The following is a 25,593-nucleotide window of genomic DNA, read 5'->3' as shown; positions in this document are numbered from 1 at the left end:
TTTTGGTTAGTTACAAGTTCTAAACTTCTCCTCAGAAACTTATCTTTTGGGGTTTTATATATCCTACAATGTAGCATATAGTGTATCAACTCGTGCTGTAGATAAACAAATAGGTTCTATCTATAAAAAATCATGGTTATTAGAACATGAGGCAAATTTGAAGAAATTTGGTCTCAACCCTATAGTTCTAAAATCTGGTGATATACAGCATGGTAGGAAACTCATCAAAGAAAGGATGCAACAGCATTATGCTCTGCGGGATATTAATTTCATTAGAGCTTCAAAGTTCTTTTCTAATGTAGCATGACTTATGCATGCGCATACCCCTAAGTAAATGCCAGCCATTCCTTGCAGCTCACCTGAACCTGGGCATCTGTCGCTTCTTGAAATCCTCCAGGATACGCTCAGCATTGACGCGCAGGGTTTTGGTGGTGATACCAAAAATATCAGCTGGGCCCAGCTTCTTTATGGTGTGTCCACAGGGGCCTGGACAGAATTGAGGGGGAAATAGTCTAACAAATCACCATCACACACAACTCAGAACTGAGGGTAGCTAGCCTTGCTCACCAATTTGCAGGATGCGGGAATCCCAAATCACATCACTCTCAGCTACACAAATTATTCTTTTTAAAAATTGTGTTTCTAGCTCTCTTGAACCAAACTTTTACTAAGAAATGGATGTTGACCATGTTTCCAGACTCAAATCTTGTTGCTTTCTTGCTGATATAATTCTCAATTTTCATAATACAGTCCTCCCTTCCCTTATGCGGGGGATCTGTTCCACACACACACACACCCCCCCGGTGTAAGAGGGAAATTGCATACGCTCGCACCCCATTGAAAATAAATGGCTCTTCCTTTCCCCTTAGCGTTCTGATACCACAACTCCATTCATGATAAAATATGAAGTGCAGGCACTCAGACAGTCTCAATAGCCCTATAACAGAGGAGAATTGAAACATGCAGGCGGCGGTTTGATCCATATGGACAAAGCATATATTTCAGATTTCATTCTCATCAGGATGAGGTCTTTTCTACAGCTAATGAGTCTTAAATGCAGAAGGGGCCCTCCCCTGTGTGCCAGCAGCGAGGACAATATGAAGTGGGAGAACATGGAAGATGGCCTTCTTGGCTGTGAGCCCTGATGGTGGACTACCTCCCTTTGGATGTTCAAGTTGAATCAAGGTTGCTTTCTTTCTGGTGCCAATACAAAACACCTCCTACTCCATCTTCTGAGATATCCCATTGCCTTACCCTCAGGAAGAAAGAGTTTGGTACGCAGCAGGTCATCAGGAAGGGGCACTTCTGAAGGAGAGAGGGGACTGCTTTCCTTGTTTGAGGTCTCATCTCCCTCTGTCGGATTTTTCTCACATATCACCAGGGTGCTGAAGGTCCGGTTGGCAGCATCAGAAGAAACCTGAAGTTGGGAGTCCAACAACTTGCTTTGGAAAGACGGGCAGAATGCCACCTATCTAAAAGGTAAACCCAACCACCCTCCACACGGTCTCCATGGTTCTGATCAGACCAAACCAAAAAACAGTCAGGCACTGCAGGGCTTTGGGATTTCTGGATGAATTGGTGCAGAGGGATAGTTAGCTCATACATTCACTCTATGCACATGTTTTATGGGTCAAAAGGGATGCATTTGATAGTTAATCAATGTAATGAGCAAATCTGTTGCAATCAAAACAGCAACAGTAAGACTTTCAATATCATTTTTGCAGTATTTTATTGTTTATGTGTTTTAGAGATCTATGATGTATACTGGGAATGATGGGAGGTGTGGGTTCAAAGAATTACTGATGGTTCAAAAAAAGGGATAACCGCTTGGTTCAGGAATGCACAGATGTCTGGGGGAGGATTTCCCCACAACAATCTCATGAGAAATTAAAGAAAGAGGGAGGACCGACAGTGTAAGAAGGGACTGGATGAATTAGTCTAGAGTCAGATATGTTTTAATTTGTAAATGAATCAAGGTAAAGCCTGCAAAAACACCGGGTGGGACACTGATTGTTCTATGCTTGTGATTGTGGATTATGGTAGTTCTGTCTGCATATGTCTAACTGTGAACTTCTCCAGATACTGAAATAAAAGGTTTACTGTTTGACTACAGATTGATTTATTGACTGAGGAGGGGGCAGTTTTTGACAAGGTCATCTTATAATGAAGAGGAGGAGAAAAACGTTTCCATTACAGAATGCCTGGGGAAGCTGTTCCTTTGCTATTACAGGGAGATTCCTCCCCACCCCTTCCTGGGAGAGTGTCAGCAACATTCAGGAGAAGAGAGAAAGGGTATTTAAAGAGGAAATCAGATTATTGGCTTTGTTCTGAGGGGATGCATTTTGGGCCATAACCCAACCCTGAAACCTAGTCATTTGGAGCAATACTTGATTCACAGTGGTTCACCAGCGTAGACAGCAACTGTGATGGACTGCTTCAGTCAGCTGAGGGCTGTGAGCTTACTTTATCTTTGCCTTGAGTCTTACTGCTGCCTTCCATTTAATATTTGCCCACAATCCTTAGACTTTTTTGGTACACCTTTGACTATGTTTAATTTTGACAGACCCTCAAGCCTGAGTTGGCCTGGGAACTGAGTGGATCAGGGATATGGATTATTTGAGAGAAGAAAGGTACAATATGATACAATGCTCCTTGCTGAAATTGCTTCTTACAAAAAAAACACCAACCCAAGATAGGCAGAGCACAGAGCAGGTAGTTTAAATGGGTCCTAAAGCACTCTCCATAGAAGCCAAAATGACTAAACTGAGACTATCGTGCTTTGGACATATAGAAAGACATGACACACTAGAAAAAACAATACTTGGTAAGGTAGAAAAGCAGTAGGAAAAGAGGAAAAATCATATTCTAGATGGGTGTAGACTTAATGAAGGAAGTGACAGCCCTGAATCTTCAAGACTTGAGCATGACTGTTAATGATAAGTTCAATTAGCAGTCTCTCATTTAGAGGGTTGTTATATGTCAATTTGATGGTATATGACCACAACAATCTTCAAAAGCAAGACTGTAGTCCTCATGCTGGTAGGAAGAAATGCACACTTGATGTTTACTCAACCTATATGGACAAAACAATCTATGCTTCTGGCTGAAGTGGCTAGTACCTACAGACACAATTTTAACTTCTTGCCTTCCCGAGACTTGCCTCTATTGTCGCACCACCCATCCTATCCCATCTTCACTTTCTTGGCTTTCCCAACCCCAAATCCATCTGTCAAGCAAATTAACAGAAAGATACAAAAGAGCATGCTGTATCAACAGACAGGTCTAAACAATGAATCTGATTCTGCTGGGACCCACAACCTTACCTGCAAGATCACCCCCAGGGCATTCCTGTGCTCTTGGTTTTTCACAACAATCACTCGTCCCACAGAGAGGGCCTTCAGTCCATTCACTGATTCCATGACCCGCCTCTGTAAGGGGAAAAAGGAGTAGAAAAGAACCCATAGGCACATCCATTTTGCTATCAATGGCAGGAACGCTAGAAAGGAAAGCCTTCAGCCTTCCCCAACCCCCATCATTCCAAGCTGCATACCAAATGCTGACTATGTAATCCAACACATCTAGAGCACTGGATCTGAGGAACGTTCTGGTACTCGATTACACAAGGTGTCTCTCTCTAAACCCTGAGAGCTGGTGACTCCCATATGAGTAGAGTGTTGACTCTTCTCTAGGATTTACACAGGCTTTAAAGGAATTATCCAAGGTGCTGAAGTTTACCCCCCAAACAGGTTCTACACCTTGGACAGATCCTTAAGAATAAGCCTAAGGACTTTAATCACACCAGGCTCATAAAGCACCACAATCACGTTAGTCTAAGAAATGGAAACATGTCAGGTTGGGGACAGTGATTATTGTATAGCTCTTCAAAATTCCCATCAAAAATTTTGCACAAATATAGCTGTGTTTGTAAAAAGTGACTGGAAAGGTAACTATTTGGTTACTTTTGAGAAATGGGAAAATTGAGGGTTACTTTTTAAAAACTCTGGCAACGGCATCACTAGGATTGGTGCCACCTCAATGTGGTACTCCATGTTGTCACCCCAGGTTTGGAGTCACCACAGGAGTAGATTGAGCTGCTATAGAGGAGAAATGCTCCCGTGTATTTGCCACCCATGGCTGGTGGACTGGGGCACCCAGTTTGTTCTGGCCTACCTGCCTTGTTCAGAAGTCCCACAAGGGTCCAGGTACCATTTGGTGACAGGAGAGGCCTCCCAGAGTTCGCCATGGTGTGCTGGGAGCATCCTGGCTGGCCTCCTTGCCATGTTTGGGTAGGTGGCTCAGGTCTTTCTCAGGACCTTCAGTCTCTGGAAATTCTGGTCTACTCGCACAGAGATGCAGCAGTACATTCCATACTGGAATGCAGACACTCCCCTCTGAGGTGTCAGCTAGTGCAGTCTGCACCCCCCACACCCCTAGAAATGCGCCTGTAAACTGGCAAGTGTACATTCTGAGCCTTAGCATTATAACTAATTACTTTTATAAAACAACGTTCCAAGCTCTGAGTATATCTTGGCCAGACTTGCCAACACCAGCTCCTAAAGCAGAGAAGGGAACCATGCAGCACTCCAGGTGTTGTTGGACTGCAAGTCCCAGCAGCCCTGACCAGCACAGTCAATGGTGAGGAAAGCTGGAAATTTCAATTCAGTAACATATGGGGAGAAAATCTAACTCTCTGGGCTTCTCTAGAGACAGATCTGAGTAACATGTCTGGGATATTAGTTAGCCAGACCTCAGATTTGAACTATGGTGAGGAAAAGGACCCTATAACTCCTTTCTCCAGATCACTACCTGTATGAGTTCTCGGTTTTTCTGCAGGTCTCGTACTACCCGGTAATATTCCTCCAAATCACTGAGCTGTCCTGTCGTATCTCCCATTTCCATGTTGGCCAAGATGTCGCTCAGCTGGGCAATCCTGTGTTCGTAGACCTGGAAGGGGAGTGAAGAGGAAAGACACAGTAAAGGGGAGAGCTGTGGAGCTGGTGGCCTCTTGCCTTTTTCCCAATCTCATCCTCGGAGACCTCTGGCAACAAAAGAACAAAACATAGGAAGCCTCTAGTAAGAAGCATGGATATGTCTGTTTGCCATATAAACTAAGTGGAAGAAGACATGCTGGGAAGGCTCCAAGTTCCAGCCCTGCCAGAAGAAGTGGGAAACAGCTTCTCCTGAATCCCTAAAGCCATTGACAAGCCAGCAAACCTTTCTGCTTCTCAACAGCTTAGTTTAAGGAGAAACAGATCTTTGATTAGCGGGGACAATGATGCATCGGGGGACAGACAGTGAGGCTAAAGAAGACATTCACTGTAGTGCAAATACACTGGGTGGAGTCATTTTTTGAAGCCACATTAGCTTCACAACAGATGTTTAGATGAGATAGAAACAGTTATAGAAGTGGTTTATTTTTCATCTGGATGAACACAGCTGCCTGAAGGTTTAGTGTCCCACTGGACCATCCTGATGAGCATCTGCATTTCAAGATGTACCAAAACATAAAATCATAGAATCACAGAGTTGCAAGGGACACAAAGGCCATCTACTCAAACTCTCTATCAATGCACAAATACACTAAAGCACTCCTGAAAGATTTCCATCCAACTTCTGTTTAACGAATTCCAAAGATGGAGAGTCCATCACCCATCAAGCCTAGTCTATTCTTTTGTTGAACAGCTGTTGCAGTTTAAAAAGTTCTTCTTAATTTTTAGGTGGAATCTCTTTCTTGTAATTTCAATTTATTGGTTCATCTTCTGATCTCTGGAGCAGCAGAAAACACCCTTGCTCCTTCCTCTACATGTCCTTCCTTCAGATATTTAAAGACAGCCACCATGTCACCTTTCAGTCTTCTCTTCACACAGTCTCCCCAATCTAGTGTTCTTCCTGTTCTCCCTCTTCTGCCATCCAGATTCAAAATCCAGGGTACTGGAGGGGGATGTTCATACATCCCAGAAGATTTCAGGGCTGTTTCCCTGCTCACATTTTCAATCACCAATTTGCAGAGGTCCAGGAATCTGCTCCCCTTTCTCAAGTCACCTCCATACCTTGCTGTCTTTCCGGGTGTGGAACTCGGAGAAGCTCCTTTTCATCATGTCCTCCACTCGGAGGGCTTCCACCCTCAAGAGGTTAAGGATCATGGTGTAGGTTAAGCGGAACTGGGACTGCAGCTGAGTTGGTTTGCCCTGGTGAAAGAGGACCAGATTTAGAGAAGGTGATGGCGGAAAGAACAGTTTCCACAGAAGACACTTGAAACAGGTGGGCCAAATGGGTACAAGTGGGAGCGAGCAGATACTGACATTCAACAGCAGCACAGAGGGAAAATGGCATTGGGCACAAATTTGGTCCCCCAGGAGTCTGGTTGTTGTTGTTGTTGTGTGTCATCAAGTCATTTCCACTGCTTTAAGAGGAAGGATGCTTCCTCCACTGCATCCTTCCTCTTTATGTGTTCCAAAATGGAAGCTGCTGGAAAACACTCAAGAGGGCTAGGTTTGGGGTTTCCATCTTATGGCTAAATATCTCATACAATTTAAAATCCCAGAATTCCATAGCACTGAGCCATAGCAGTTAAAAAGGTATCAAACTGCATTATTTCTGCAGTGCAGATGCAGCCTTCAAGTCCAACACTGAAAAGTGTTAAGTTGTGTGAGAAAAAAAATGTGGTGGAAGGCAACATACCAAGAAGAAAAGAGAAAGAAAGAGAACATGAGAAAATAGAATAATTAAGGGGAGAGAGTCACTCACCAACATCATCCGGTGAAGAGTAGCCATCTCAGGCACTTGGTTTTTGCACAGAATGATCACCATCCCAGTAGTATCAAGACCTCGGCGTCCAGCCCGACCTGCCATCTGGATGTATTCAGCTATGGGGAAGGATGAGTGAAAGAGAAGATATCTAAATAAAATGACACTAAGAGTGAAGCAGTTAATATAGCTGCCAACTAGAAACCTATGGAGATTTAAGGAGGACAATGGGGGTAAATTTCATTTCTGTCCAGCTCCCTGGGATGAGAGTAAATTGTCTTCATGTCACCATGACCTTTTTGCTTAAGACTCAACATGATTATGCCTGTGTTGGAAGTGAAGCAGCCATGAAAGGCTATGTCAACTGGATGCAAACACATATGCACACATGCTTCTGTTTTTAAAAGGTGGGACAAATGGAGCACCAGCAGACACAGTAATGTTGTTCTGTTTCTCTTGCTACAAACCAGCAGCACAGCCAAGGCTCTTCTTCCTAAAGTTTCATTTTTTTCAAAGTTTTAAAACAGGCAGTGGGGATAGCAGCTGGATTTAAAAAGTTGGGAGAAGGGGAAGGTGGATTTATGGGGCAGGAGAACTGGCATTGTTTTAAGACTGGAAACTGTCAGCTATCCTCTATTTGCAACACAGGATACATCTCAAGAAAGGGAGGAAAAACTATTCTGGCCTCCATGATCTTTCCCTTACCTGGCACCAGATCCCGGAAGTTAGTGCCATCATGTTTACGGATTGAATCGAAGACCACGGTCCTGGCTGGCATGTTCACCCCCATGGCAAACGTCTCTGTGGCAAAAAGGATCTAAATGAGAACAACAGGGAAGACAAGTTGCAGGATGCTATGTTCCCTTTCTTAATGCAACATCCCATTAGTGGCTGAATGCCAGTATGACATAACTTTTTTCTCTTTCCCTCCTTCTACACCCTCAACTTTAACTCTTGGTGATCCACAAATGAGACAGGTCCAAGACCCCCCTATTCTCAACTGCTTTGCTCAGGTCCTGCAGGCTCAGGACTGGGGCCTCCTTTACTGGCATATCCATCTGGTATACAATCTTCCCCTCTTCCTACTGCTCTCCACCTTTCCTAGCATTACTGTCTTTTCTAATGAGTCATCTCTTCTCATAGTGTAGCTGAAGTATGACAGCCTCAGATTAGTCATCTTGGCTTCCAGGCAGAGTTCAGACTTGGTAAGACCCATTTGTCTGCCTTTTTGACCATCCTTGATATCCTCAGCACTCTTCTTCAGCACCACATCTTAGATGATTTGCCTTCTATCAGTTTTCTTCATTGTCTAGCTCAAATTTCACACTGCCCAAAAACCTACTCTGGAGGGCTTCCCAAACTGCAAAGACAGGTTTTGAGTGTACATAAAAATCTACAAAGAGGAGAAGGAGCTTTCCAGTGCCACTGAGGCAATCAGTTCTCAGTGGAACATCCCATTCATCACCCATCAAATCTTTGTCTCTTCTCCCCTGCACAGTAAGGCCAACAGGACTCACCTTGACAAGGCCCTTGCTAAACAGCATCTCCACCACCTCTTTCAGGATGGGCAGAATTCCACTGTGATGCACCCCAATGCCACGCTTCAAGAGATCCACCATGTGAAGAACCTGAAAGAATAATCACAAGGTGTTTAAATGCTTTTTCTGAATTCTGGATTTCTCTGCTACTTTTATCTGCCCAGTCTGAAACAGATGGTTGTTAAATTCCTCAGTAGTGCTCTGTAGTCAGATCTGGTACCTATGTTATTTAGGCCTCACAGACAACTTATGGGGGAGAGATTGCCATTTTGAAGACTTAACCCATGTTAAAGCCCACTCTTCATGCCCCAAAGAGGCAAACACACTATACATTTGTCATTGTGAGAGCACAATGACACAGTGTTTAGCATGTTAAGAAACTTGGGTTTAAGTCTCGACTTAGTCAAGGAATTTACTCGGTGACACTGGATCAGTCTCTCTCTTACCCTGCCTGGCTTAGCCTGCAGAGCTGTTTCAGAGGTGAGGATAAAAGTAAGGAAGAAGAGAGCTATGTATGGCACCTTGCGCTTACTGAAGAGCAGATGGGATACAAATGAAGCTAAAAAATGAATAAACTTCTCCCCTGTCCTCAACTTGTATTTTCCCTCTTGACTGCTGTACTGATTGGATGGTCAGCTCTCTTCAGCAACCTTGTCAGGTTCTTGAAAGTCTCTCATTCATAGAGTCACCATAACCCAAAGCCAAATTGATGGTGAATAGCTACAACAGCACAGCAACATCAGCAACAAGCACATGATACAAAAATAAAAGGTAGCCATGTCTTCGGTTCAGGTTATTTGAAGGACCATCTCTCCCTTTATGAACTTATTAGAGCTCTGAGATCTTCAGGATAGGCCCTTCTCTCTCTATCCTACCACCTTCTCAGATTCATTTGCTAGGAACAAGGGAGAGGGCCTTCTTGGTGGCTGCTCCTAGGCTCTTGAACTCCTATCCCTAGATAGGCCAAGATGACCCCATCCCTGCTCTCCTTTTGGCAGCAGGTAAAAATATTTTTGTGCCTCAGGCTTTTAAATGCTGTGCTATTCAGATTTTAAGGTTTATATACAGTTTTTAAATTAATTTTAATATTTTAATGTTTATTGTTTTTAACTTTATAAATTGTTTAATAGTTTTTTATAAACATTATATTTATATATTTTAAATATTTTTCTATTGTTTTTAATTAGTAGTGTTTTAATTTCCTATACTGGGAGAAAGGCAGGACATAAATAAATAAAATAAAAATAATAATAGCCAAAAAGCAACTGCCAGGTTAAGAGACCCAACTCCTATTTTTGCCACTCTGTAAAGCCAAGTCAGGGTGGTGTAGTGGTTTGAATGTTGGACTGGGACTCTGGAGATTAGGGTTTGATTCCCCACTCAGCTATGGAAACCCAGCCGGTGACCTTGGGTGAGACACACACCCTCAGCTCCAGAAAACCCCATAATAGGTTTGACTTAGGATGTCATATGTTTGATATGATTTGAAGGCACACAACAACAGCAGCAGCAGCAACAATAACAATAATAACAACAAAGGTGACAGCTTCCAAGCTCTCACCGTTCAACTCCCTCTGACCTGAGGCAACTGGCGGTCTGTGCCCTTCAGACGGGAGATGCACTTCTGGAAGAAGACATGGATCTCGCTTTTCTCTGTGGTGTTTGTAAGGTCAACAGTAGTTAGCATGGAGGCATTGTCATCACAGCGATTGCGAGAGAATGTGAAGGCAACTACTGGCAGTTGGTCCTTCTTTCGCAGCATGTCAATGAGAGACAGCCAGATATTCTTGTCCTGGAGATAATTCAAGAAGTCAATGACTGTTCAACGCCAGAACTCAATGAGCTATCTGCTCACAATGTGCTCCTGTTGCAATCAGTAAAGTTGGGTCATTATTCCAGCTCCACTGCATCCTTTGGCTTTAGGCATTCCAAAATGTCAGCTGCTCGAAAACACTCAAGAGGACTGGGCCTTGGATCAGATTTTACCGGATATAAAAAAAGTGCCATTTTTTTTACTTTAGAAGTGTCTCTTTCCACCTTTAAACAAAGTGCATTCACCATCCATGCCCTTTTAACAAATAGATTTGCATTTCTGGGAGTTTTTTTTTTTAAGTACATACACAATTTTTTTGTCACTACTGCGTTACCTGACTTCATCTATAAATTCAGTGGCATGGCAGTAGGGGATACTATTGGGGGGGGCACAGAAATAGAAGGGAATGCCACATGCAACTCATGATATTGCCCACATCTACTCAAAAGCCAGCCCTTTTACCTGCTAGTCTATTAGTCTATTAGGTAATTAACCATTTTTAAAACCAAAATATTCTTCTAAAAAGCTTGACAGTGGACAGGGTGGGAAAGAGAGCTTGGAAGGGCTACTTTTAAAATTAAAACTCCACCCGAAATCTGGGAATAATATACCAAAAAAATTTCCTTCTCAGAAAGAAGGCTGAATAGGTTTCTTTTTTCATTTATATGTTAACTCTCAGAATCCACTTGCCAGATAGTATAGCCTCTAGTCACACTGTCTTGGATATTACAGTATATATTTTCCAAAAAGGACAAGATCTGTCAGGGGCGCAGCCATCTTCACATCTGTCCCAGCATACCTGCCCTGCTCCTGCTCCAGCATGTATTGGCTGCTTGGCCCCAAAGGTCTGTGAGTGTTTGCTGGCCCGCTCCTTTTTGGCATCCATAGCATCATAATACCTGGAAGATGTGTGTACAGGAGAAAAGCAAGTGTGTTAATTATGTTGCAGATACATGTTAAAGGTCCGTTGTTGTTGCCATATCTAAATGTCTGCTCACCCTTCTTTCAACACTTTTCAAGATACAAAAGGAGTTTAGAGTTGAGTCTATTTTTATTTTTTCGCTTTCCCCAAAAAGCCAAGTATCTTGCCTGAAGTGGTCTGGGGAATCTCAAAAAGCTAGCACATTTTATGTCTGTCTATCTGGGTCTAATAAAGATATTGCCACTACAGGAATTTTGGATTTTGTTTTACAGCTAACATGGCTACCTTTTCTTTTTGTATCATGTGCTTGTTGTTGTGCTGTTGTTGCTATTTGCCATCACTCTGGCTTTGAGTTATGGCGACCTTATGAATGAGAGACTTTCAAGAACCTAATCATCCACTGCCTTGCTCAAGTCTTGCAGACCCAGGCCTGTGGCTTCTTTTACTGAGTCAATCCCCTTGTGATGGGGTCTTCCTCTATTCCTACACCTTTCCACTTTCATGAGCATTATCAAATTTTCCAGTGAATCAGGTTTTCTCCTGACGTGTCCAAAGTACAATAGCCTCAGTTTAGTCATTTTGGCATTTAGTAAAAATTCAAGCCTGATTTGTTCTAGAACCTATTTATTTGTCTTTTTGGCAGTCTGGAAGAGAGCCAAACTGCTGTAGTGGTTTCAGTGTTGGACTATGAGTTGCCATTCTTCTTGAAGGGCATGAAGGCATACATTTTTAAAAGCTGGGCAATTTGGCCCAACCAACCTCCAAGGCCTACCACAGGCCAAAGTCCCTCTCCCTCCTTAACTTTCCCTACTTATTTTTTAAACTGAAAATGAGCTTATCAGTGCAATTAAGCAGTCCCTAAGTGGGACCCTGTAAATCAAGACCCAGCAAAATGCAAATGGAAAAAACAAAACCAAAAAACCACCCAGGGTCAGGGGTTTACCCAGCAGACAATGAATCTCTAATTAAACATTCAACAACAGAACAATACAGATTAACATGGAAATCACTCCTCCCAACACAAGGTCACACACACACACACACCACTCTCTCCCATGCCAGCATTCTCTGAAGATGCCAGCCAGATGCTGGTGAAACGTCAGGAACAAACTCTTCTAGAACATGGTCACATAGCCCAAAAAACTCCACAAAAACTATGGATGTTGGCCATGAACCCCTTCGACTTCACATTGTAAGCTAATTGCCCCCAACAATCTGGATAAAAAAATCCAAACCCCCAAACACTTCTGGTCTCAGCCACTTCGGATAAGGGAGACTGAACCTGTATGAGAAAGACAAGATTTATGTGTGTGAAAGAGAGATAACATTTAACAATTTACTGTGCTTACCCCTTGGTAAGGAATGTCCCCCGGGCATCAACCAGGAGAAAGAGCTCATTCTGTGTTTTCTGACTGTTGCCCGTGTAAAGGTAATGCTCCAGTGGGACAGGTCGCTTCAGCGTACTGATTACATAGATTTTCTTCCTTTTGATTCTCCTGCAAAAGGGCGAGAGAACACTGACATTTTACCAGGTTCCTGCTGAAGGCTCTTCATTCCTCAGGCTCCCCTTTGGCTTGTCCATATTCCAGACAGAGGCCTAGTCCTCATGCAGTAGATGTTAGACCGCTCCAGACTGGCAGAGACTTCTCAGTTGTCTCCTAGCACTGAAAGAAAATCTGCACCAAGAAAAAACAAGCATAGCAGGGAAACAAGCAGGAGTTACTAAATAAACCATGGGCCATCTGTGAGAATTCTGTCCCCAGGCAAGTCAGGGTCACATGCCATGGCTTGTTGTTGGCTTGTGACTTGTCTTGTCGAGGAGAGATAAGACAGAATTCCTAAATTGTATCACAATGAACAAAACAGATACAGAAGGGTCATGATTTACTTTAGCCACTCCCAGTAGCAGAAGGAACAAAGTGGAAACCATCAAGCAGCATGTATTGGCTGAAAACTAAAGAAACGGGTCTTATGGATACATCTGAATGTGGCTCATATGTAAGTACCAGAGTGAGCCTATTACAGGTTGAGTCTCTCTTATCTGGAACTCCAAAATCTTCCAAAACACCATTAGAAACCTTAGCTTTCTGATGGTTCAATGTACACAAACTACGTTTCAAGCAAAAAATAATTAAAATATTATATAAAAATACCTTCAGGCTATATGTATATGGTGTATATGAAACATAAATGAATTTTGTGTTTAGACCTGAGTCCCATCTCCAAGATATCTCATTCTGTACATATAATGCAAATACAGTACACAGATAGGTCAAAATCCTAGAACATACAAAATCTAAGACACCTCTGTTCCCAAGCATTTTGGCTAAGGGACACTCCACCTGTATGAAATTTGCTTCTATGTGAGGTAGTTATGTCCACCAACCACAGCATGGAAAAGTAACTTCTTTTGACTACAATTCCCAGAATGAAGGTCTGTCACTAACTTGATGGGTTTAAAAGGAAATAAGCAGTAGACAAATTAATGGAGGAGAAGACTATCAGTGGGTATTAATGAAAGCAAATAAAACTGGATTAGACCAAGTCTCGCAAATAATGGGGAGCAACATTAAGAGAAGATTATTTAGCCTCCCTGTGGGCTTTTCCAGGTTATTAGATAGGCCACTATAGAAAACAGGATACTGGATTAGAAAGGTCTCTGGAGTAGATAGGCCTTTGGCCCATAGCTCACCCAATCCAGTCAGCAAACTCCAGAGTGTTGGGGACAGTGGCACTCAGCAAGATTATGTTCACATGGTCCGGCAGCATGATGAGGACCTCTTCCCACACCACACCACGCTGCAGAGAAGGAAACAGCAAGAAAATGGAGGCTCAAAACTAAACACGGGACACATCCAGCCACTTCTTGTGCAACACAACGTCTTAAATATACAGCTCTCCTCTCACCTCAGAGTCATTAATGTAATGGACTTCATCAAAGATCACCCACTCCAAGTCTCTGAGAACATCGGAGCCATTGTACAGCATAGACCTGTGGAGGGTTTAAATGAAAAAAGAGAAGTATTGCAGAGCAGAACTAATGCTCGGGCTGGCTGAATCTGGCTGCTGTTGTTGTCTTAAATAGTTTCCAACTATGGCCACCCTAAGATGAGCCTGTCATAGGGGGTTTTTTTGGCAAGATTTGTTCAGAGCAAGTTTGCCATTGCCTTTCCCTGAGAGCACATGATTTGTCCAAGGTCACCTAGTGGGTTTTCATGGCAAAGAGGAGATTCAAACCCTTGTCTCCTAGAGTGATAGTCCAACACTCAAACTAGTATGCCACGCTGGCTCTTATTTCCTTAAATACCCTGAACTGAACGTTAATTTGAAGGTTTACTGTAGCATTTATGATATTGGCATTATAATTTTCACATTGGTCAGATCCATACAACATTGTGAAAGCCATGCCCTATTAGGAGTGGTTTAGGAAGCTAGGTTAGTTTAGCCTGCAGAAGAGATTAAGATGTGGCATGACAACCATGTTTACATATTTGAAGATATGTCATATTGAAGATGGAACAAGCTTCTTTTCAACTGCTCCAGAGACTAGGACATGGAGTAACAAATTCACATTAAAGGAAAAGAGTTTCCACCTAAACATTAGGAAGAATGTCTTGATGGTAAGAGCTGTTAACAGTAGAATATGCTGTCTTGCAGTGTGATGGAGTCTTTGCAGGTTTTTAAACAGAGGCTGGATGGTCATCTGCCAGGGAGTGCTTTAATTGTGTGTTCCTACATGGCAGGAGATTGTACTGGATGGCCCTGGAGTCTCTTCCAACTCTATGATTCTATAAACTGCATGGGAATGCCCCACCATCACCACATAACACATGGACCAAACACTACCATTCCTGTTCTAACAGCTCCTGTTGGAGAAAGCCAACCATCTTCACAGAGTCAAGCTTACATAACTATTACAATTTTGCTTCTTGAAATAGGCATAGCAAAAGTTGCCAGATTACTTGGAATATAAAATTCCAAGGGAAAAGACAGTCAGAATAAACACTGAATCGAGTGTTTAGTTCTCTCTCTCTCTCTCTCTCTTACACACACACACACCCCTACTCTGCTGAAATCAGATTCTGTCTCTCTCCCAGTCCTCACCGAAGGATCTCTGTTGTCATGATAAGACATGAAGCATCTGGATGCAGCTGAACATCTCCTGTCAGCAACCCCACATCCCCAAAAGTATTTTTGAAATCCCGAAATTTCTGGTTAGAAAGCGCTTTGATTGGAGAAGTATATATGGTGCTGAAAGAGAAGACCAGAACAGAAATAAAACCCCAGTGGGAGGAGATACTAGAAGGATCGCCTTCCTCCTCCATGATATAAATGTCTTGACTAATAAATAGATTATTTAGATCTGTTCAATGTAGACTTGCTGCCTTACACAAAAGAAAGAGACATGTTCTTAACCAAGGGCAGGGAACCATGGGACCTTCAGGGTTTTTGAACTATCGCTCTCATAATCCCTTACAATTAGCTAAACTGGATGAGGCTTCTAGGATTGTATCTGCACTGCAGAATTAATGCAGTTTGACACCACATTAACTGCCATGGCTCCATGCTATGCAATTCTGGGTTCTGTAGTTTGGTGAACTATGTAGCTTTCTCTGCTACAGAGCTCTGATAGAGCAACAAACTACAAATTCCAGGATACCACAGGATGGAGCCATGACAGGTAAAACGGTGTTAAAACTGCATTAATTCTGCAGTGTGAGTGCAGCCCCGGAGTCAAAACGAAAAACCTCTGAAGGGCCAGAAGTTTTTTCAATTACTGTATCTCCCTAACAGTTCATATCCTGTGCTATTGTCATCCACTAGACCACGGTACAGAACCCATAAACCTCCACATGACTACAACTCCTGCTACCCTTGACCACTAGCCATGCTGGCTGAGATTATGGGAACTGGAGTACCACATCTCCCAGTGGGCCACATTCCCCACCATTGCACTAAGCAATCCTAAGGCACTACCTAGGACATGGTTTTGGTTTTGCTGCAGTGCTAGGCAAATGGGTGCTTCCCTTCCCAATCTGTCCAAAGAAAATTCCCCACAATTAATGGCTTAGCAGATCACAGGCCTGGACCTATGCAGATTTGTCTTGTCTTTTTAGATGTCAAGCCTCAGAATTCCCTCAGCCAACACAGCCACAACCATGTTGGCCGGGAGAATCCTGTGATCTGCAATCCAGAAAAGGGACATTTTCCTAACTCCACCTTAACCCTGAACCTGCTAGTGCTTCACACTACCCAACTGAGATTAAAGGGGCAGCTAAAAAGTACAAATAGAAGGAAACAAGGAGGCTCTCACCGTGTCATGTGCTTCTGCGACAGAGCAATAGCGTACTCCGCTACCACAGTCTTGCCAGCAGATGTGTGGGCAGCGACAAACACTGAATCATGTTTCTCCAAGTGGAGAATAGCCTGTTTCTGGAAAACATCAGGCTCAAAGGGCCACTGGATGGTTGCAGGAGTGGAAAGAGAACAATAAAAGAAGAAGTTTGATGTTATTTATTTGTCAATTACACTGACATCCTGCATACATGGCTTTCCCCTTACCCTATTTTATCCTCATAACAACCCTGTCAGATAGATCAAGCTGAGGACATGAACCTAGATCTCACAAGTCTGAATCCAACACTCAAGCCATGACACACCAGACTAGTCATCCTCTTCCTCTCTAGTACCCCTTCAGTACCAACATCTTACCTTGAAAGCCGGGTCAGGAATTCGCTTGTAGAAATCATCCACAGGGGAACTGACATCTACCGGAATGGCCCATTGCTCTTTGGGGGGCTCAGTAGTGGGAGCCTGGGCAGCCTGAGGGGCTGGTTTGGGGGTGGAGGTCACTTCCTGAGAATGAGGCAAAGAGGATGGACAACAGACAAAAAAGAGAAAGTATGAATGAAATAAGCTACAAGCAGGAGGATGCCCACCACCTGCAGACTTTAAAAAAAAAAAAAGGACTTGCACCAAACATGACACAATTTTTAAAAGCAAAAGATTCAGGTACCTGATTCATCAAGGAGGCTTTGAAACAGACAAAAGTGTTTCCAGTTAAACCATACAGCCCTGTTTTTGGATGATGGTCACATACAGCCATAACTCAGTTAACTATGGCCTGTTACAGACTGCCAAAATAAAGCTGCTTCGGGTCTCTTTGGAGGTATGCTATTTAAATGATGCATGCATTCTAAGAATCCGGAAGCTGCACCAAAAACTGCACTCCGGTGCTTAGGAATTGAGTGTGGCTTTGGTGTGACCTCCGGACTCTTAGGATGCATGCATCATTTAAATAGCATACCTCCAAAGAGACCCGAAGCAGCTTTATTTTGGCAGTCTGTAACAGGCCAAAGCCTCTGACAAAGAAGCTCCTTTTTACAAAGATTTTTTTATGCTACCCAGCCTGTCCTCTTTTCTTCCTGGTCCTCTGTCCAGCTGCACTGGTGATAAGACTGCAGAAACACGGACTTTCAGTTACCAAGTTGTAGCAATATGTCTGCAATAAACAGTGCTGAGAAAGAATAGGATACTTCTCAGGCGATCATACTCTAGGGGTTTGTGCCTGCCTACAACAGGCAAAGTAACAGCAGCTGCCTCCAGAATCCCTTATTCTGACGGCATGATAAACAGCAAAATAGAAAGAGAGTAAGTGAATTAGCCTGCCTCACCAGATATCTCCACAGATCTATGAATTTGGCTCCCAAAATGAAAATCATAAGAAAAGTGTAAGCTGTTGAAAGTAAAAAAATCATAGAATCATAGAGTTGGAAGAGACCGCAAGGGCCATCCAGTCCAACCCCCTGCCATGCAGGAAATCCAAATCAAAGCATCCCTGACAGATGGCCATCCAGCCTCTGTTTAAAGACCTCCAAGGAAGGAGACTCTATCACCCTCCGAGGGAGGGCATTCCACTGTTGAACAGCCCTTACTGTCAGGAAGTCTCATCCCTGGAGACATTTTGGAATAAGCTTTCAAGTGGTCTGAAGAAGGTTCAAAGTGTTTGTGTTTACTTAGTCAAGGCTTAACTAATCTGGTTGCTTCATTTCACATGTGCATACTGTTAGATTTCAATAAAAACTTCAGTGAAACATACTGAACAATTCCTTCTTTTTTGTGGTATAGGAACCCATCTCTATTATTTCCATGTTAGTTCTTACCAAATTTTCTGTTAAAGAGGTAATGTGCAGGAACACATCAGTATACCTGTACTGTGATGAACTGCATTTTATTGAAGACAAGAACAAACCTAGCATACTTCCCATTCTGGATGCTCCCCTGGCATGGCTGCACATTTATTTCCTTAAAAAAAAAAAAGAACCATAGCTTGTTGTGTCATCAGAAACCAAGAATCATAGAATCACAGAGTTGGAAGAGACCACAAGGGCCATCCAGTACTACCCCCTGCCATGCAGGAAATCCAAATCAAAGCATTTCTGACAGATGGGCATCTAGCCTCTGCTTGAAGACCTCCAAGGAAGTAGATTCCACTACACTCCGAGGGAGTGTGTTCCACTGTCGAACAGCCCTTACTGTCATGAAGTTCCTCCTAATGTTCAGGTGGAACCTCTTTTCCTGTAGATTGCATCCATTGTTCCGGGTCCTGTTCTCTGGAGAAGCAGAAAACAAGCTTGCTTCCTCCTCAGTATGACATCCCTTCAAGTATTTAAACAGGGCTATCACATCACCTCTCAATCTTCTCTTCTCCAGGCTAAACATCCCCAGCTCCCTGAGTCGTTCCTCATAGAGCATGGTTTCCAGACCTTTCACCATTTTAGTCACCCTCCTCTGGACACACTCCAGTTTGTCAATGTCCTTTTTGAATTGTGGTGCTCAGAACTGGACACAATATTCCAGGTGGGGCCTGACCAGAGCAGAATACAGTGGCACTACTACTTCTCTTGATCTAGACACTATACTTTTATTGATGCAGCCTAAAATTGCATTGGCCTTTTTAGCTGCCGCATCGCACTGTTCACTCATGTTCAACTTGTGGTCTACTTGGACTCCCAGATCCCTTTCACATGTAGTTTCATTCAGCCAGGTGTCCCCCATCCTATATCTGTGCATTTTATTTTTCTGCCCTAAGTGCAGTACCTTACATTTCTCTGTGTTGAATCTCATCCTGTTAGCTATGGCCCAGCTTTCTAGTCTATTCAGGTCATTTTGAATGTTGATCCTGTCCTCTGGAGTATTAGCTACTCCTCCTAATTTGGTGTCATCTGCAAATTTGATAAGTATGCTCCCAATTCTGTCATCCAGGTCATTGATAAAGATGTTGAATAGCACTGGGCCCAGGACAGAGCCCTGTGGGACCCCACTGGTCACTTCCCTCCAGGATGAAAAGGTGCCATTGTTGAGCACCCTTTGAGTTCGGCCAGTCAACCAGTTACAAATCCATGTTGCCTTGTCTAGCCCACATTTTACAAGCTTGTTTGCAAGAATGTCATGGGAAACCTTGTCAAAGGCCTTACTGAAATCAAGATATACTATATCCACAGCATTCCCACCAAGAAACTGTGGTTGATCTCATTTAGACGCAAGCCAGGTTCAAACCAGTGTTTATGAAGCTGGTGCATTTCAAATATGTCATAGTTAACTCACTTTAGGTTTTAGACAAGATTATAAGCTGCAGTTAACCCAAAACAGAAGAGGAATGTTCCTTTTCCCTTCCATCCAGACAAAGCATGGCTCCTTCTTGACTTTGGAAAGTTATTTTTAAGCTTGTATACAATGACATGATGAAGCCATCCATATAACTCAGTGGTAGGACAATGCTCTGGGTCTCAGATTGTCATCATATCACTGCTCAATCATAGGCAGATACAGAAAGTCATTAAATACATCCCACTTAAAAATACCTTGTTGTTGTTGTTGTGTACCTTCAAGTCATTTCCAATTTATAGTGACCCATTTGATATTTATCTTATATTAATTACTTTTATAAATTCATTGCAGGAAAGAACACAGGCTAAGATAGCTCTTTCTGTAACAATCCTAAACTCCTTTGGCACATTGGGGTTGGCATTATGTCTGTTATTTCCAAATAGGTAGACCCAACCATTTTCTATTGATGAAAACTGAATCAACACATACCCGTATTTTCCGGTGTATAAGACGACTGGGAGTATAAGACGACCCCCAACTTTTCCAGTTAAAATATAGTGTTTGGGATATACTCACCGTATAAGACTACCCCTCTTCCAACGCACACCAAATAAAAATTTTAAAAACATCAGATTTGATTTCAATATGGTAATATTAATTCAAATGACATGCAGGTACTTAGCAGGAAACCTTGTTGTATACAAAGCCTGCTTGGATTGGTCAGCTCTCCCTGCCTGCCCAGCCCTCCCTGTCTCCAGGACTATCAAAGCAGTAGCTGCTTTCATACGATCGTCGCATATGGTGGGGATGCGGCCGCGGCCATTTTTGAGCTCCCCCCATCATATGTGGCGACCACAGAGTCTCCATTCCAGCTCAGAAGTTTCAGCACCTGCCCTATAAGATGGCACTCGGCGTATAAGACGACCCCCGACTTTTGAGAAGATTTTCTTGGGTTAAAAAGTAGTCTTATACGCCAGAAAATACAGTAGTTAAATTCAATGGATTCAATGGGCCTACTCTACTCTAGAACTTATGCCTGGCTCTCCTGTCCCAGGCTAACATCCTTAATGCAGAAATGGGCACCTGTGACTAGTCTGGGGGATAGTTTTCCACCCAGGTGACCTACTAGGGGCTGCATGCCAAAAAACTAGAAACAACATACCAGCTGAAGGCCACCCGTTTTTGAAAAGTGAGAATTTGTATATGTGAAATAGTGAAAGGGAATCATGTAATCTATTTGAAAGTGAGAATTGCCACTCTTGAGGAATTATCAGGAGAAAAACGATTCCCCTTTTACTGGCCAAAAAAATGGATAGTTTTCCTAGGAGTCTGGAGGCTCAAGGACTCCAAAAATAGCCTAGGGCTGCACCTATCCCTTCTCCAACCATTATGTCACATTGATTCTAGGTCAGAGTGGGCAACTCTGTCACAATATGCAGCAGCCCTCCCCAAAGAGATCTTGGAGAACTGCACCTCTTACTAGACGCCACTATTTTAAAAAGTCATTTTTTGCTCCAAAGGCTCTCTAGGAAAGATGGGGGGGAAGCATTTTCAACATGTCTTGGGAGAGAGGCTTGGGCATTTTAAGCGCAAGAGAGATAATTTTTTGCAATAGGAAGAAACCTAGAGTCACTTCTTGTTCCTTATTTATTTTTAAAGACCTTCATTGGACTAAAAATATGCAGGAGAGGGGCCAAAAACATGGTACAAATGGTTCTGGGGAGCTGCATGCAACCTACAGGCATTGCTTTGCCTCCCACCACTCTAGATCCTTTCACACCAGTATGGACAGATCCACATTTGCCCACCTTGAGCACCAATTCCTCCAGGCTGTTTGCTCTCTGCAGAGGTGCCTGTTCCGCTGGGGGTGACTTTTCTTCCTTTGTCCCTTTGCCTTCCTTCCTTTTCGTCTTCTGCTTCTCCCCTTCCTCAGCCTTCTCCTTGCCTTCTTCATCGCTAGAGCTTCCCAAGTCAAAGGTATCCAGCGCCCCCAGCAAGTTTGTCAAATTCAGCAACCCTGGAGAGGCCTTGAGCTCTGAAGAAGTGAAAACACAGGGTCACCATCTGTTATTTCATTCAGGATTTTTTTGAAAGGGGGGGAGGGACAGAATCTTAGGACCCTCCCTTAGATACTGGCTCCCATCAGTTCAATGAAAGATGGTCAGCTTATTCTACAATCAGGGAATCCACACAAAATTGGCAAGTATCTTACAGAACATTAGCACAAATTGATGTCACAGCCCTGAATCTCATCTCCCAAAGGTGGCTACCTTGTTTAGTGAATTCAACCCCCTTCTTCCAGCCAGGTGGCACCGTCAGCAAATCTGCAAAAAAAGAGAGAGGGGAAAACAGAGAAGGGGATTAAACCTCAGGAAAGATATGATTTTTTTTGATAACAATTCCCAGAATCCCCCATCAGTATGATTATTCTTTTGTGCCAGCAAGTGTGGTGTAGAGTGTTGGACTATAGAGACCAGGGTTCTAATCCCCGTTCCACCATGAAACCCACTGTGTGATCTTGGGCAAGTCACATGCTCTCAGCCTCAGAGGAAGGCAATGGCAAACCTCCTTTGAACAAATCGTGCCAAAACCCCATGATAGGTTTACCTTAGGGTCACTATAAGTCGGCAATGACTTGAGGGCATAGATCAACACCAAACCATTACTTCTAGATTAAGGTCTGCAGACTGGGACTGTCTTGCTTGTTATTGTTCTTATTTAAGCAACTCTAGGAGTCTTCTTGGCTGCATGGCATTTTTGATCATTTATCTAAAACATATTAATCCTTGCCTTTGACTGAAATTAAGGAGATTAAAATGCTTTAAATAAATAAAGAAAACACACAATGAAAAGTAATAGATTACACTCAGCTTTATATTCACACTCAAACACAGTAGCAATAGCAATAGCAAGTACATTTCTATACCACTTATCAGTGCACTTAAGCAATCCCTAAGCGGTTTACAAAGTGTAAACTATTGGAAAGTAGCCAATAGCCAGTAACTATTTATGGGTTTAAGTGTGAAAAAAGGCCCCCTGGACCACCTTTTCAGATCTGTTTCCACCTAGCTCATGTTGTATCTATTTACTATTAACTTTACCAGGATGTGAGCACATACAGACATACCAGTAATATCCAATCCCATTGTCCATCCTTTTCACTCTAGATCTCATCCACCTTTCATCTCCCTCTCCGTGGCCTTTCTTACCTCTCGTTCGTCCTCCTCATTTTTCTCACACCCATATACAGTAACAAGTGCAAATAACAGCAAGCCCTATCATGTGTCCCAGGGAGGATGTATACCTTACTAAAACAGAATGGCCAAAATTTTTAAGAGGAGGTCTACTAAATAAATCCTATTATTATTATTATTATTATTATTATTAAAAAAGACTTGAGTACCTTTTTCAAAATCAATGTCTTCTTCTAGCTCTTCTTTTGCCTTGATCTGCTCTAGAGTGGGTTCATCCATTCCACCTGGAGAGTGTGGGTGAAAACAACAGGGCATGAATGGTTAAAGGGTATGTTACATGCATGGTGAGAATTCTGCAACTAAAAAACTCAAATTCTGCAACTGATTTATTCAAATGGCCTGGGATTTTCCACACTGGTGCCAGCTGGGTGCAAAAAGTATGGGAACAGAAGTTATGCATACCCTCCAACGTACTCCCCAAATTCCTCTCCCATCAACTCTTGTTCCCAAGCTCATCCGTGCCAAACATCTGTCCCATGGCGCAGCACACAAATTCCATAGCATTCTCTTTCAGAACTCTTAAGGGGTGAGAATAGGGAGCTGCATACCTGGCCAGAAGGGATAGTTGGTGGCACTGCCCCTCAGAGCCTCTGCTGGGGGACCAGGGGCTCGCTGAAAGGAAAGTGAATTCTTGGCTGAAAGGCCCATGTTGTCCACAAGCGCCTGGAATTGAAAGTGGCATAAAAGAGAGGGAGAGGGAGCAGTGTCAGAGAAGATACACTATCAGTTTTTGCTGATGCTTCTTACATTCTTATATACCAGTTATGGGGCATTTCTGGCACTGCAGATGTTGTGGAACTACAATTCCCATTAGCCCTAACCAGCTCAGTCAGCAGTCAGGGATTATGGGAGTTCCGCTGCATGAAACCAGAGTTAACAGCATCTAAATAGTTAAGATGCCCTTCAGCATCAGGAGGACTACATGTTTCCTCATCCTGGCTACTGACTGATGAATGATTTGAGTCAGTATGTATGTCTGACAAAATACAGGAGAACAGCATGTTTAAGGACATCCTTACAACTTGCCACTCAAAGTGTCTTCCTGGGTGGAGAGAAAGAAACAATTTCTTACCTCTGTGAAACCAAGCAGCTCTCCCGTAGTAGGGTTGCGCTCAGCCTGAAGCGTGGAGTGTACAGGTGTGACGTCTACCTCAAAAAGCGAATGGATGTCTTTCTCACGGGGCCAGAATCTTCCTCAAAAAGAATGACCACAGTTCAAAAGCCCTTTCTCTTCTCTTCCCACTAAAAAACAGCTCCTGCCCCCAACTTAAAGTTTATTGAGAATTGTGTCCTGGTTTGTTCATTTGGGCAGTGGAGATTTTCACGCACACAAGAAATAGCTCAAAGCAATCAGATTGTTTGGTCTTTTTTGGTCTACAGCTATTAGACTCCTCCAGCAAACAAGGTCAGCGGCCATGCAGACTGGGGTACCCTGAACGTTGTGGTTCACAAAGAAACATTTCCAAGTTCTGGCTGACCAAAGTCTTGTGGAGGCCCTGTGGCTGCTGACAAACTCACCTGTGAGACCTTTCAAAATGATGTATGGGAAGCCATTCAGGGCTGTTGAGAAATTCCTGCTCCAGTTCAGATGCCAGGTCCTGAGCGTAAGGGGGCAACCCATGAGGTAACTGTGAGCCATGAGTTAAAAAAAGAAAAGAAAAGAAAGCACAAATGTTGTTTACTACCTCTGAAAGTCATGAAAAGTATTTACTAGCTATAAGTGCTGGTTTCCAACACTTAAAACACTAAACCACGCTATACATCTGTACAACTTAATAAACGTATGTACATTCCTCCCTCCATTTTTGTGGGGGATACGTTCCGGACCCCCCATGAAAATTGAAAACCGTGCATATACAGCATTATTGGCTTGAATGGAGGCGCACCCTCGCAGGGGCGTAAAACATGTGTCACAGACGCATGTCCCATTTTAACCCCCTCCGTTCACCTCCTGTGGATAGTGAAAGGAAGTTGGCAAGAACGGAGGGAGGGCTGTATAGGCAAATCCAGGTATTCCAAACTCCAAAATACAAAACACCTCTGGCCCCAAGCATTTTGGATAAGGGAGACTCAACCTCTACTAGCCTGAAAGACAAATGGTAGGAACTGTGGAATTAATTCAGACAGTTTTTAGCCACTGATGTAAGATGATTATTGCCTGTTTCTGTGAGGAAATATCATACCTGAGGTGAACAGCATTGGTCAAAGGCCTTACCGTGGTGAGTGGAAATCCCTCTCCATAAGGGCCCTTCTCTTGGGTGATGAGCTCAAAGTGACCGGAGCATCCGACCTCCAGGACCGAGAGGGGCAGGTCCAGGGGTCCCCTGGGCGGCAGGGCTGGGAGGAAACAAGAGGACCAGGGCATTGGCAAATCCAAACCATCCTTTCAGCTCTTGCCTTTTCAGCAACCCTTTGCTGTTACATAGAGTAATAATAATAATAATAATAATAATAATAATAATAATATATTTATTTATATCCCACCTCTTCCGTTTTGGGGATCTTTCTTACTTGGAAACTGGGAGCCATGAGATTTATACCTAGCAGTAGCAGCAGCATTTATATTTCTATACCATTTCATTCTGAACTAAGCAGTCTCTAAGCAGTTTACAATATGTAAGCCAATTGCCCCCAACAAGCGAAATAAAGAATGAGAAAGGCTAAGTCCTAATATTATTATTATTATTTATTATATATTATTTATTATAT

General features: G+C 43.1%; 1 protein-coding gene across 2 annotated transcripts in view; it reads right to left on the bottom strand.

Annotated features, from left to right (window-relative positions):
• Positions 1-25,593, bottom strand: part of SKIV2L (Ski2 like RNA helicase) — a 35,405-nt gene that overhangs the window by 8,963 nt on the left and 849 nt on the right. Inside the window, exons 2-24 of one of the 2 annotated variants that reach the window (XM_042451124.1) lie at positions 25,100-25,221; positions 24,403-24,512; positions 23,957-24,078; positions 23,433-23,547; positions 23,034-23,108; positions 21,901-21,954; positions 21,439-21,665; positions 16,733-16,876; positions 16,335-16,480; positions 15,125-15,271; positions 13,928-14,012; positions 13,713-13,819; positions 12,370-12,516; positions 10,898-10,997; positions 9,865-10,077; positions 8,265-8,375; positions 7,453-7,564; positions 6,748-6,866; positions 6,051-6,188; positions 4,807-4,944; positions 3,324-3,428; positions 1,255-1,417; positions 360-486 (exon numbers count right to left, since the gene is read on the bottom strand). In XM_042451124.1, the coding sequence (XP_042307058.1) occupies positions 360-486; positions 1,255-1,417; positions 3,324-3,428; positions 4,807-4,944; positions 6,051-6,188; positions 6,748-6,866; positions 7,453-7,564; positions 8,265-8,375; positions 9,865-10,077; positions 10,898-10,997; positions 12,370-12,516; positions 13,713-13,819; positions 13,928-14,012; positions 15,125-15,271; positions 16,335-16,480; positions 16,733-16,876; positions 21,439-21,665; positions 21,901-21,954; positions 23,034-23,108; positions 23,433-23,547; positions 23,957-24,078; positions 24,403-24,512; positions 25,100-25,125 (2,831 nt within the window). In that variant the 5' untranslated portion in view covers positions 25,126-25,221. The remainder of the gene's footprint in view (positions 1-359; positions 487-1,254; positions 1,418-3,323; positions 3,429-4,806; positions 4,945-6,050; positions 6,189-6,747; positions 6,867-7,452; positions 7,565-8,264; positions 8,376-9,864; positions 10,078-10,897; positions 10,998-12,369; positions 12,517-13,712; positions 13,820-13,927; positions 14,013-15,124; positions 15,272-16,334; positions 16,481-16,732; positions 16,877-21,438; positions 21,666-21,900; positions 21,955-23,033; positions 23,109-23,432; positions 23,548-23,956; positions 24,079-24,402; positions 24,513-25,099; positions 25,222-25,593) is intronic. The other variant, XM_042451123.1, reaches the window with a different exon arrangement.

The sequence above is a fragment of the Sceloporus undulatus genome, chromosome 2, assembly GCF_019175285.1.
Source record: "Sceloporus undulatus isolate JIND9_A2432 ecotype Alabama chromosome 2, SceUnd_v1.1, whole genome shotgun sequence".
Classification (NCBI taxonomy): Eukaryota; Metazoa; Chordata; class Lepidosauria; order Squamata; family Phrynosomatidae; genus Sceloporus; species Sceloporus undulatus.
The sequence above is the reverse complement of the archived record's forward strand: the minus strand, read 5'-3'. Positions and strand labels throughout refer to the sequence as shown.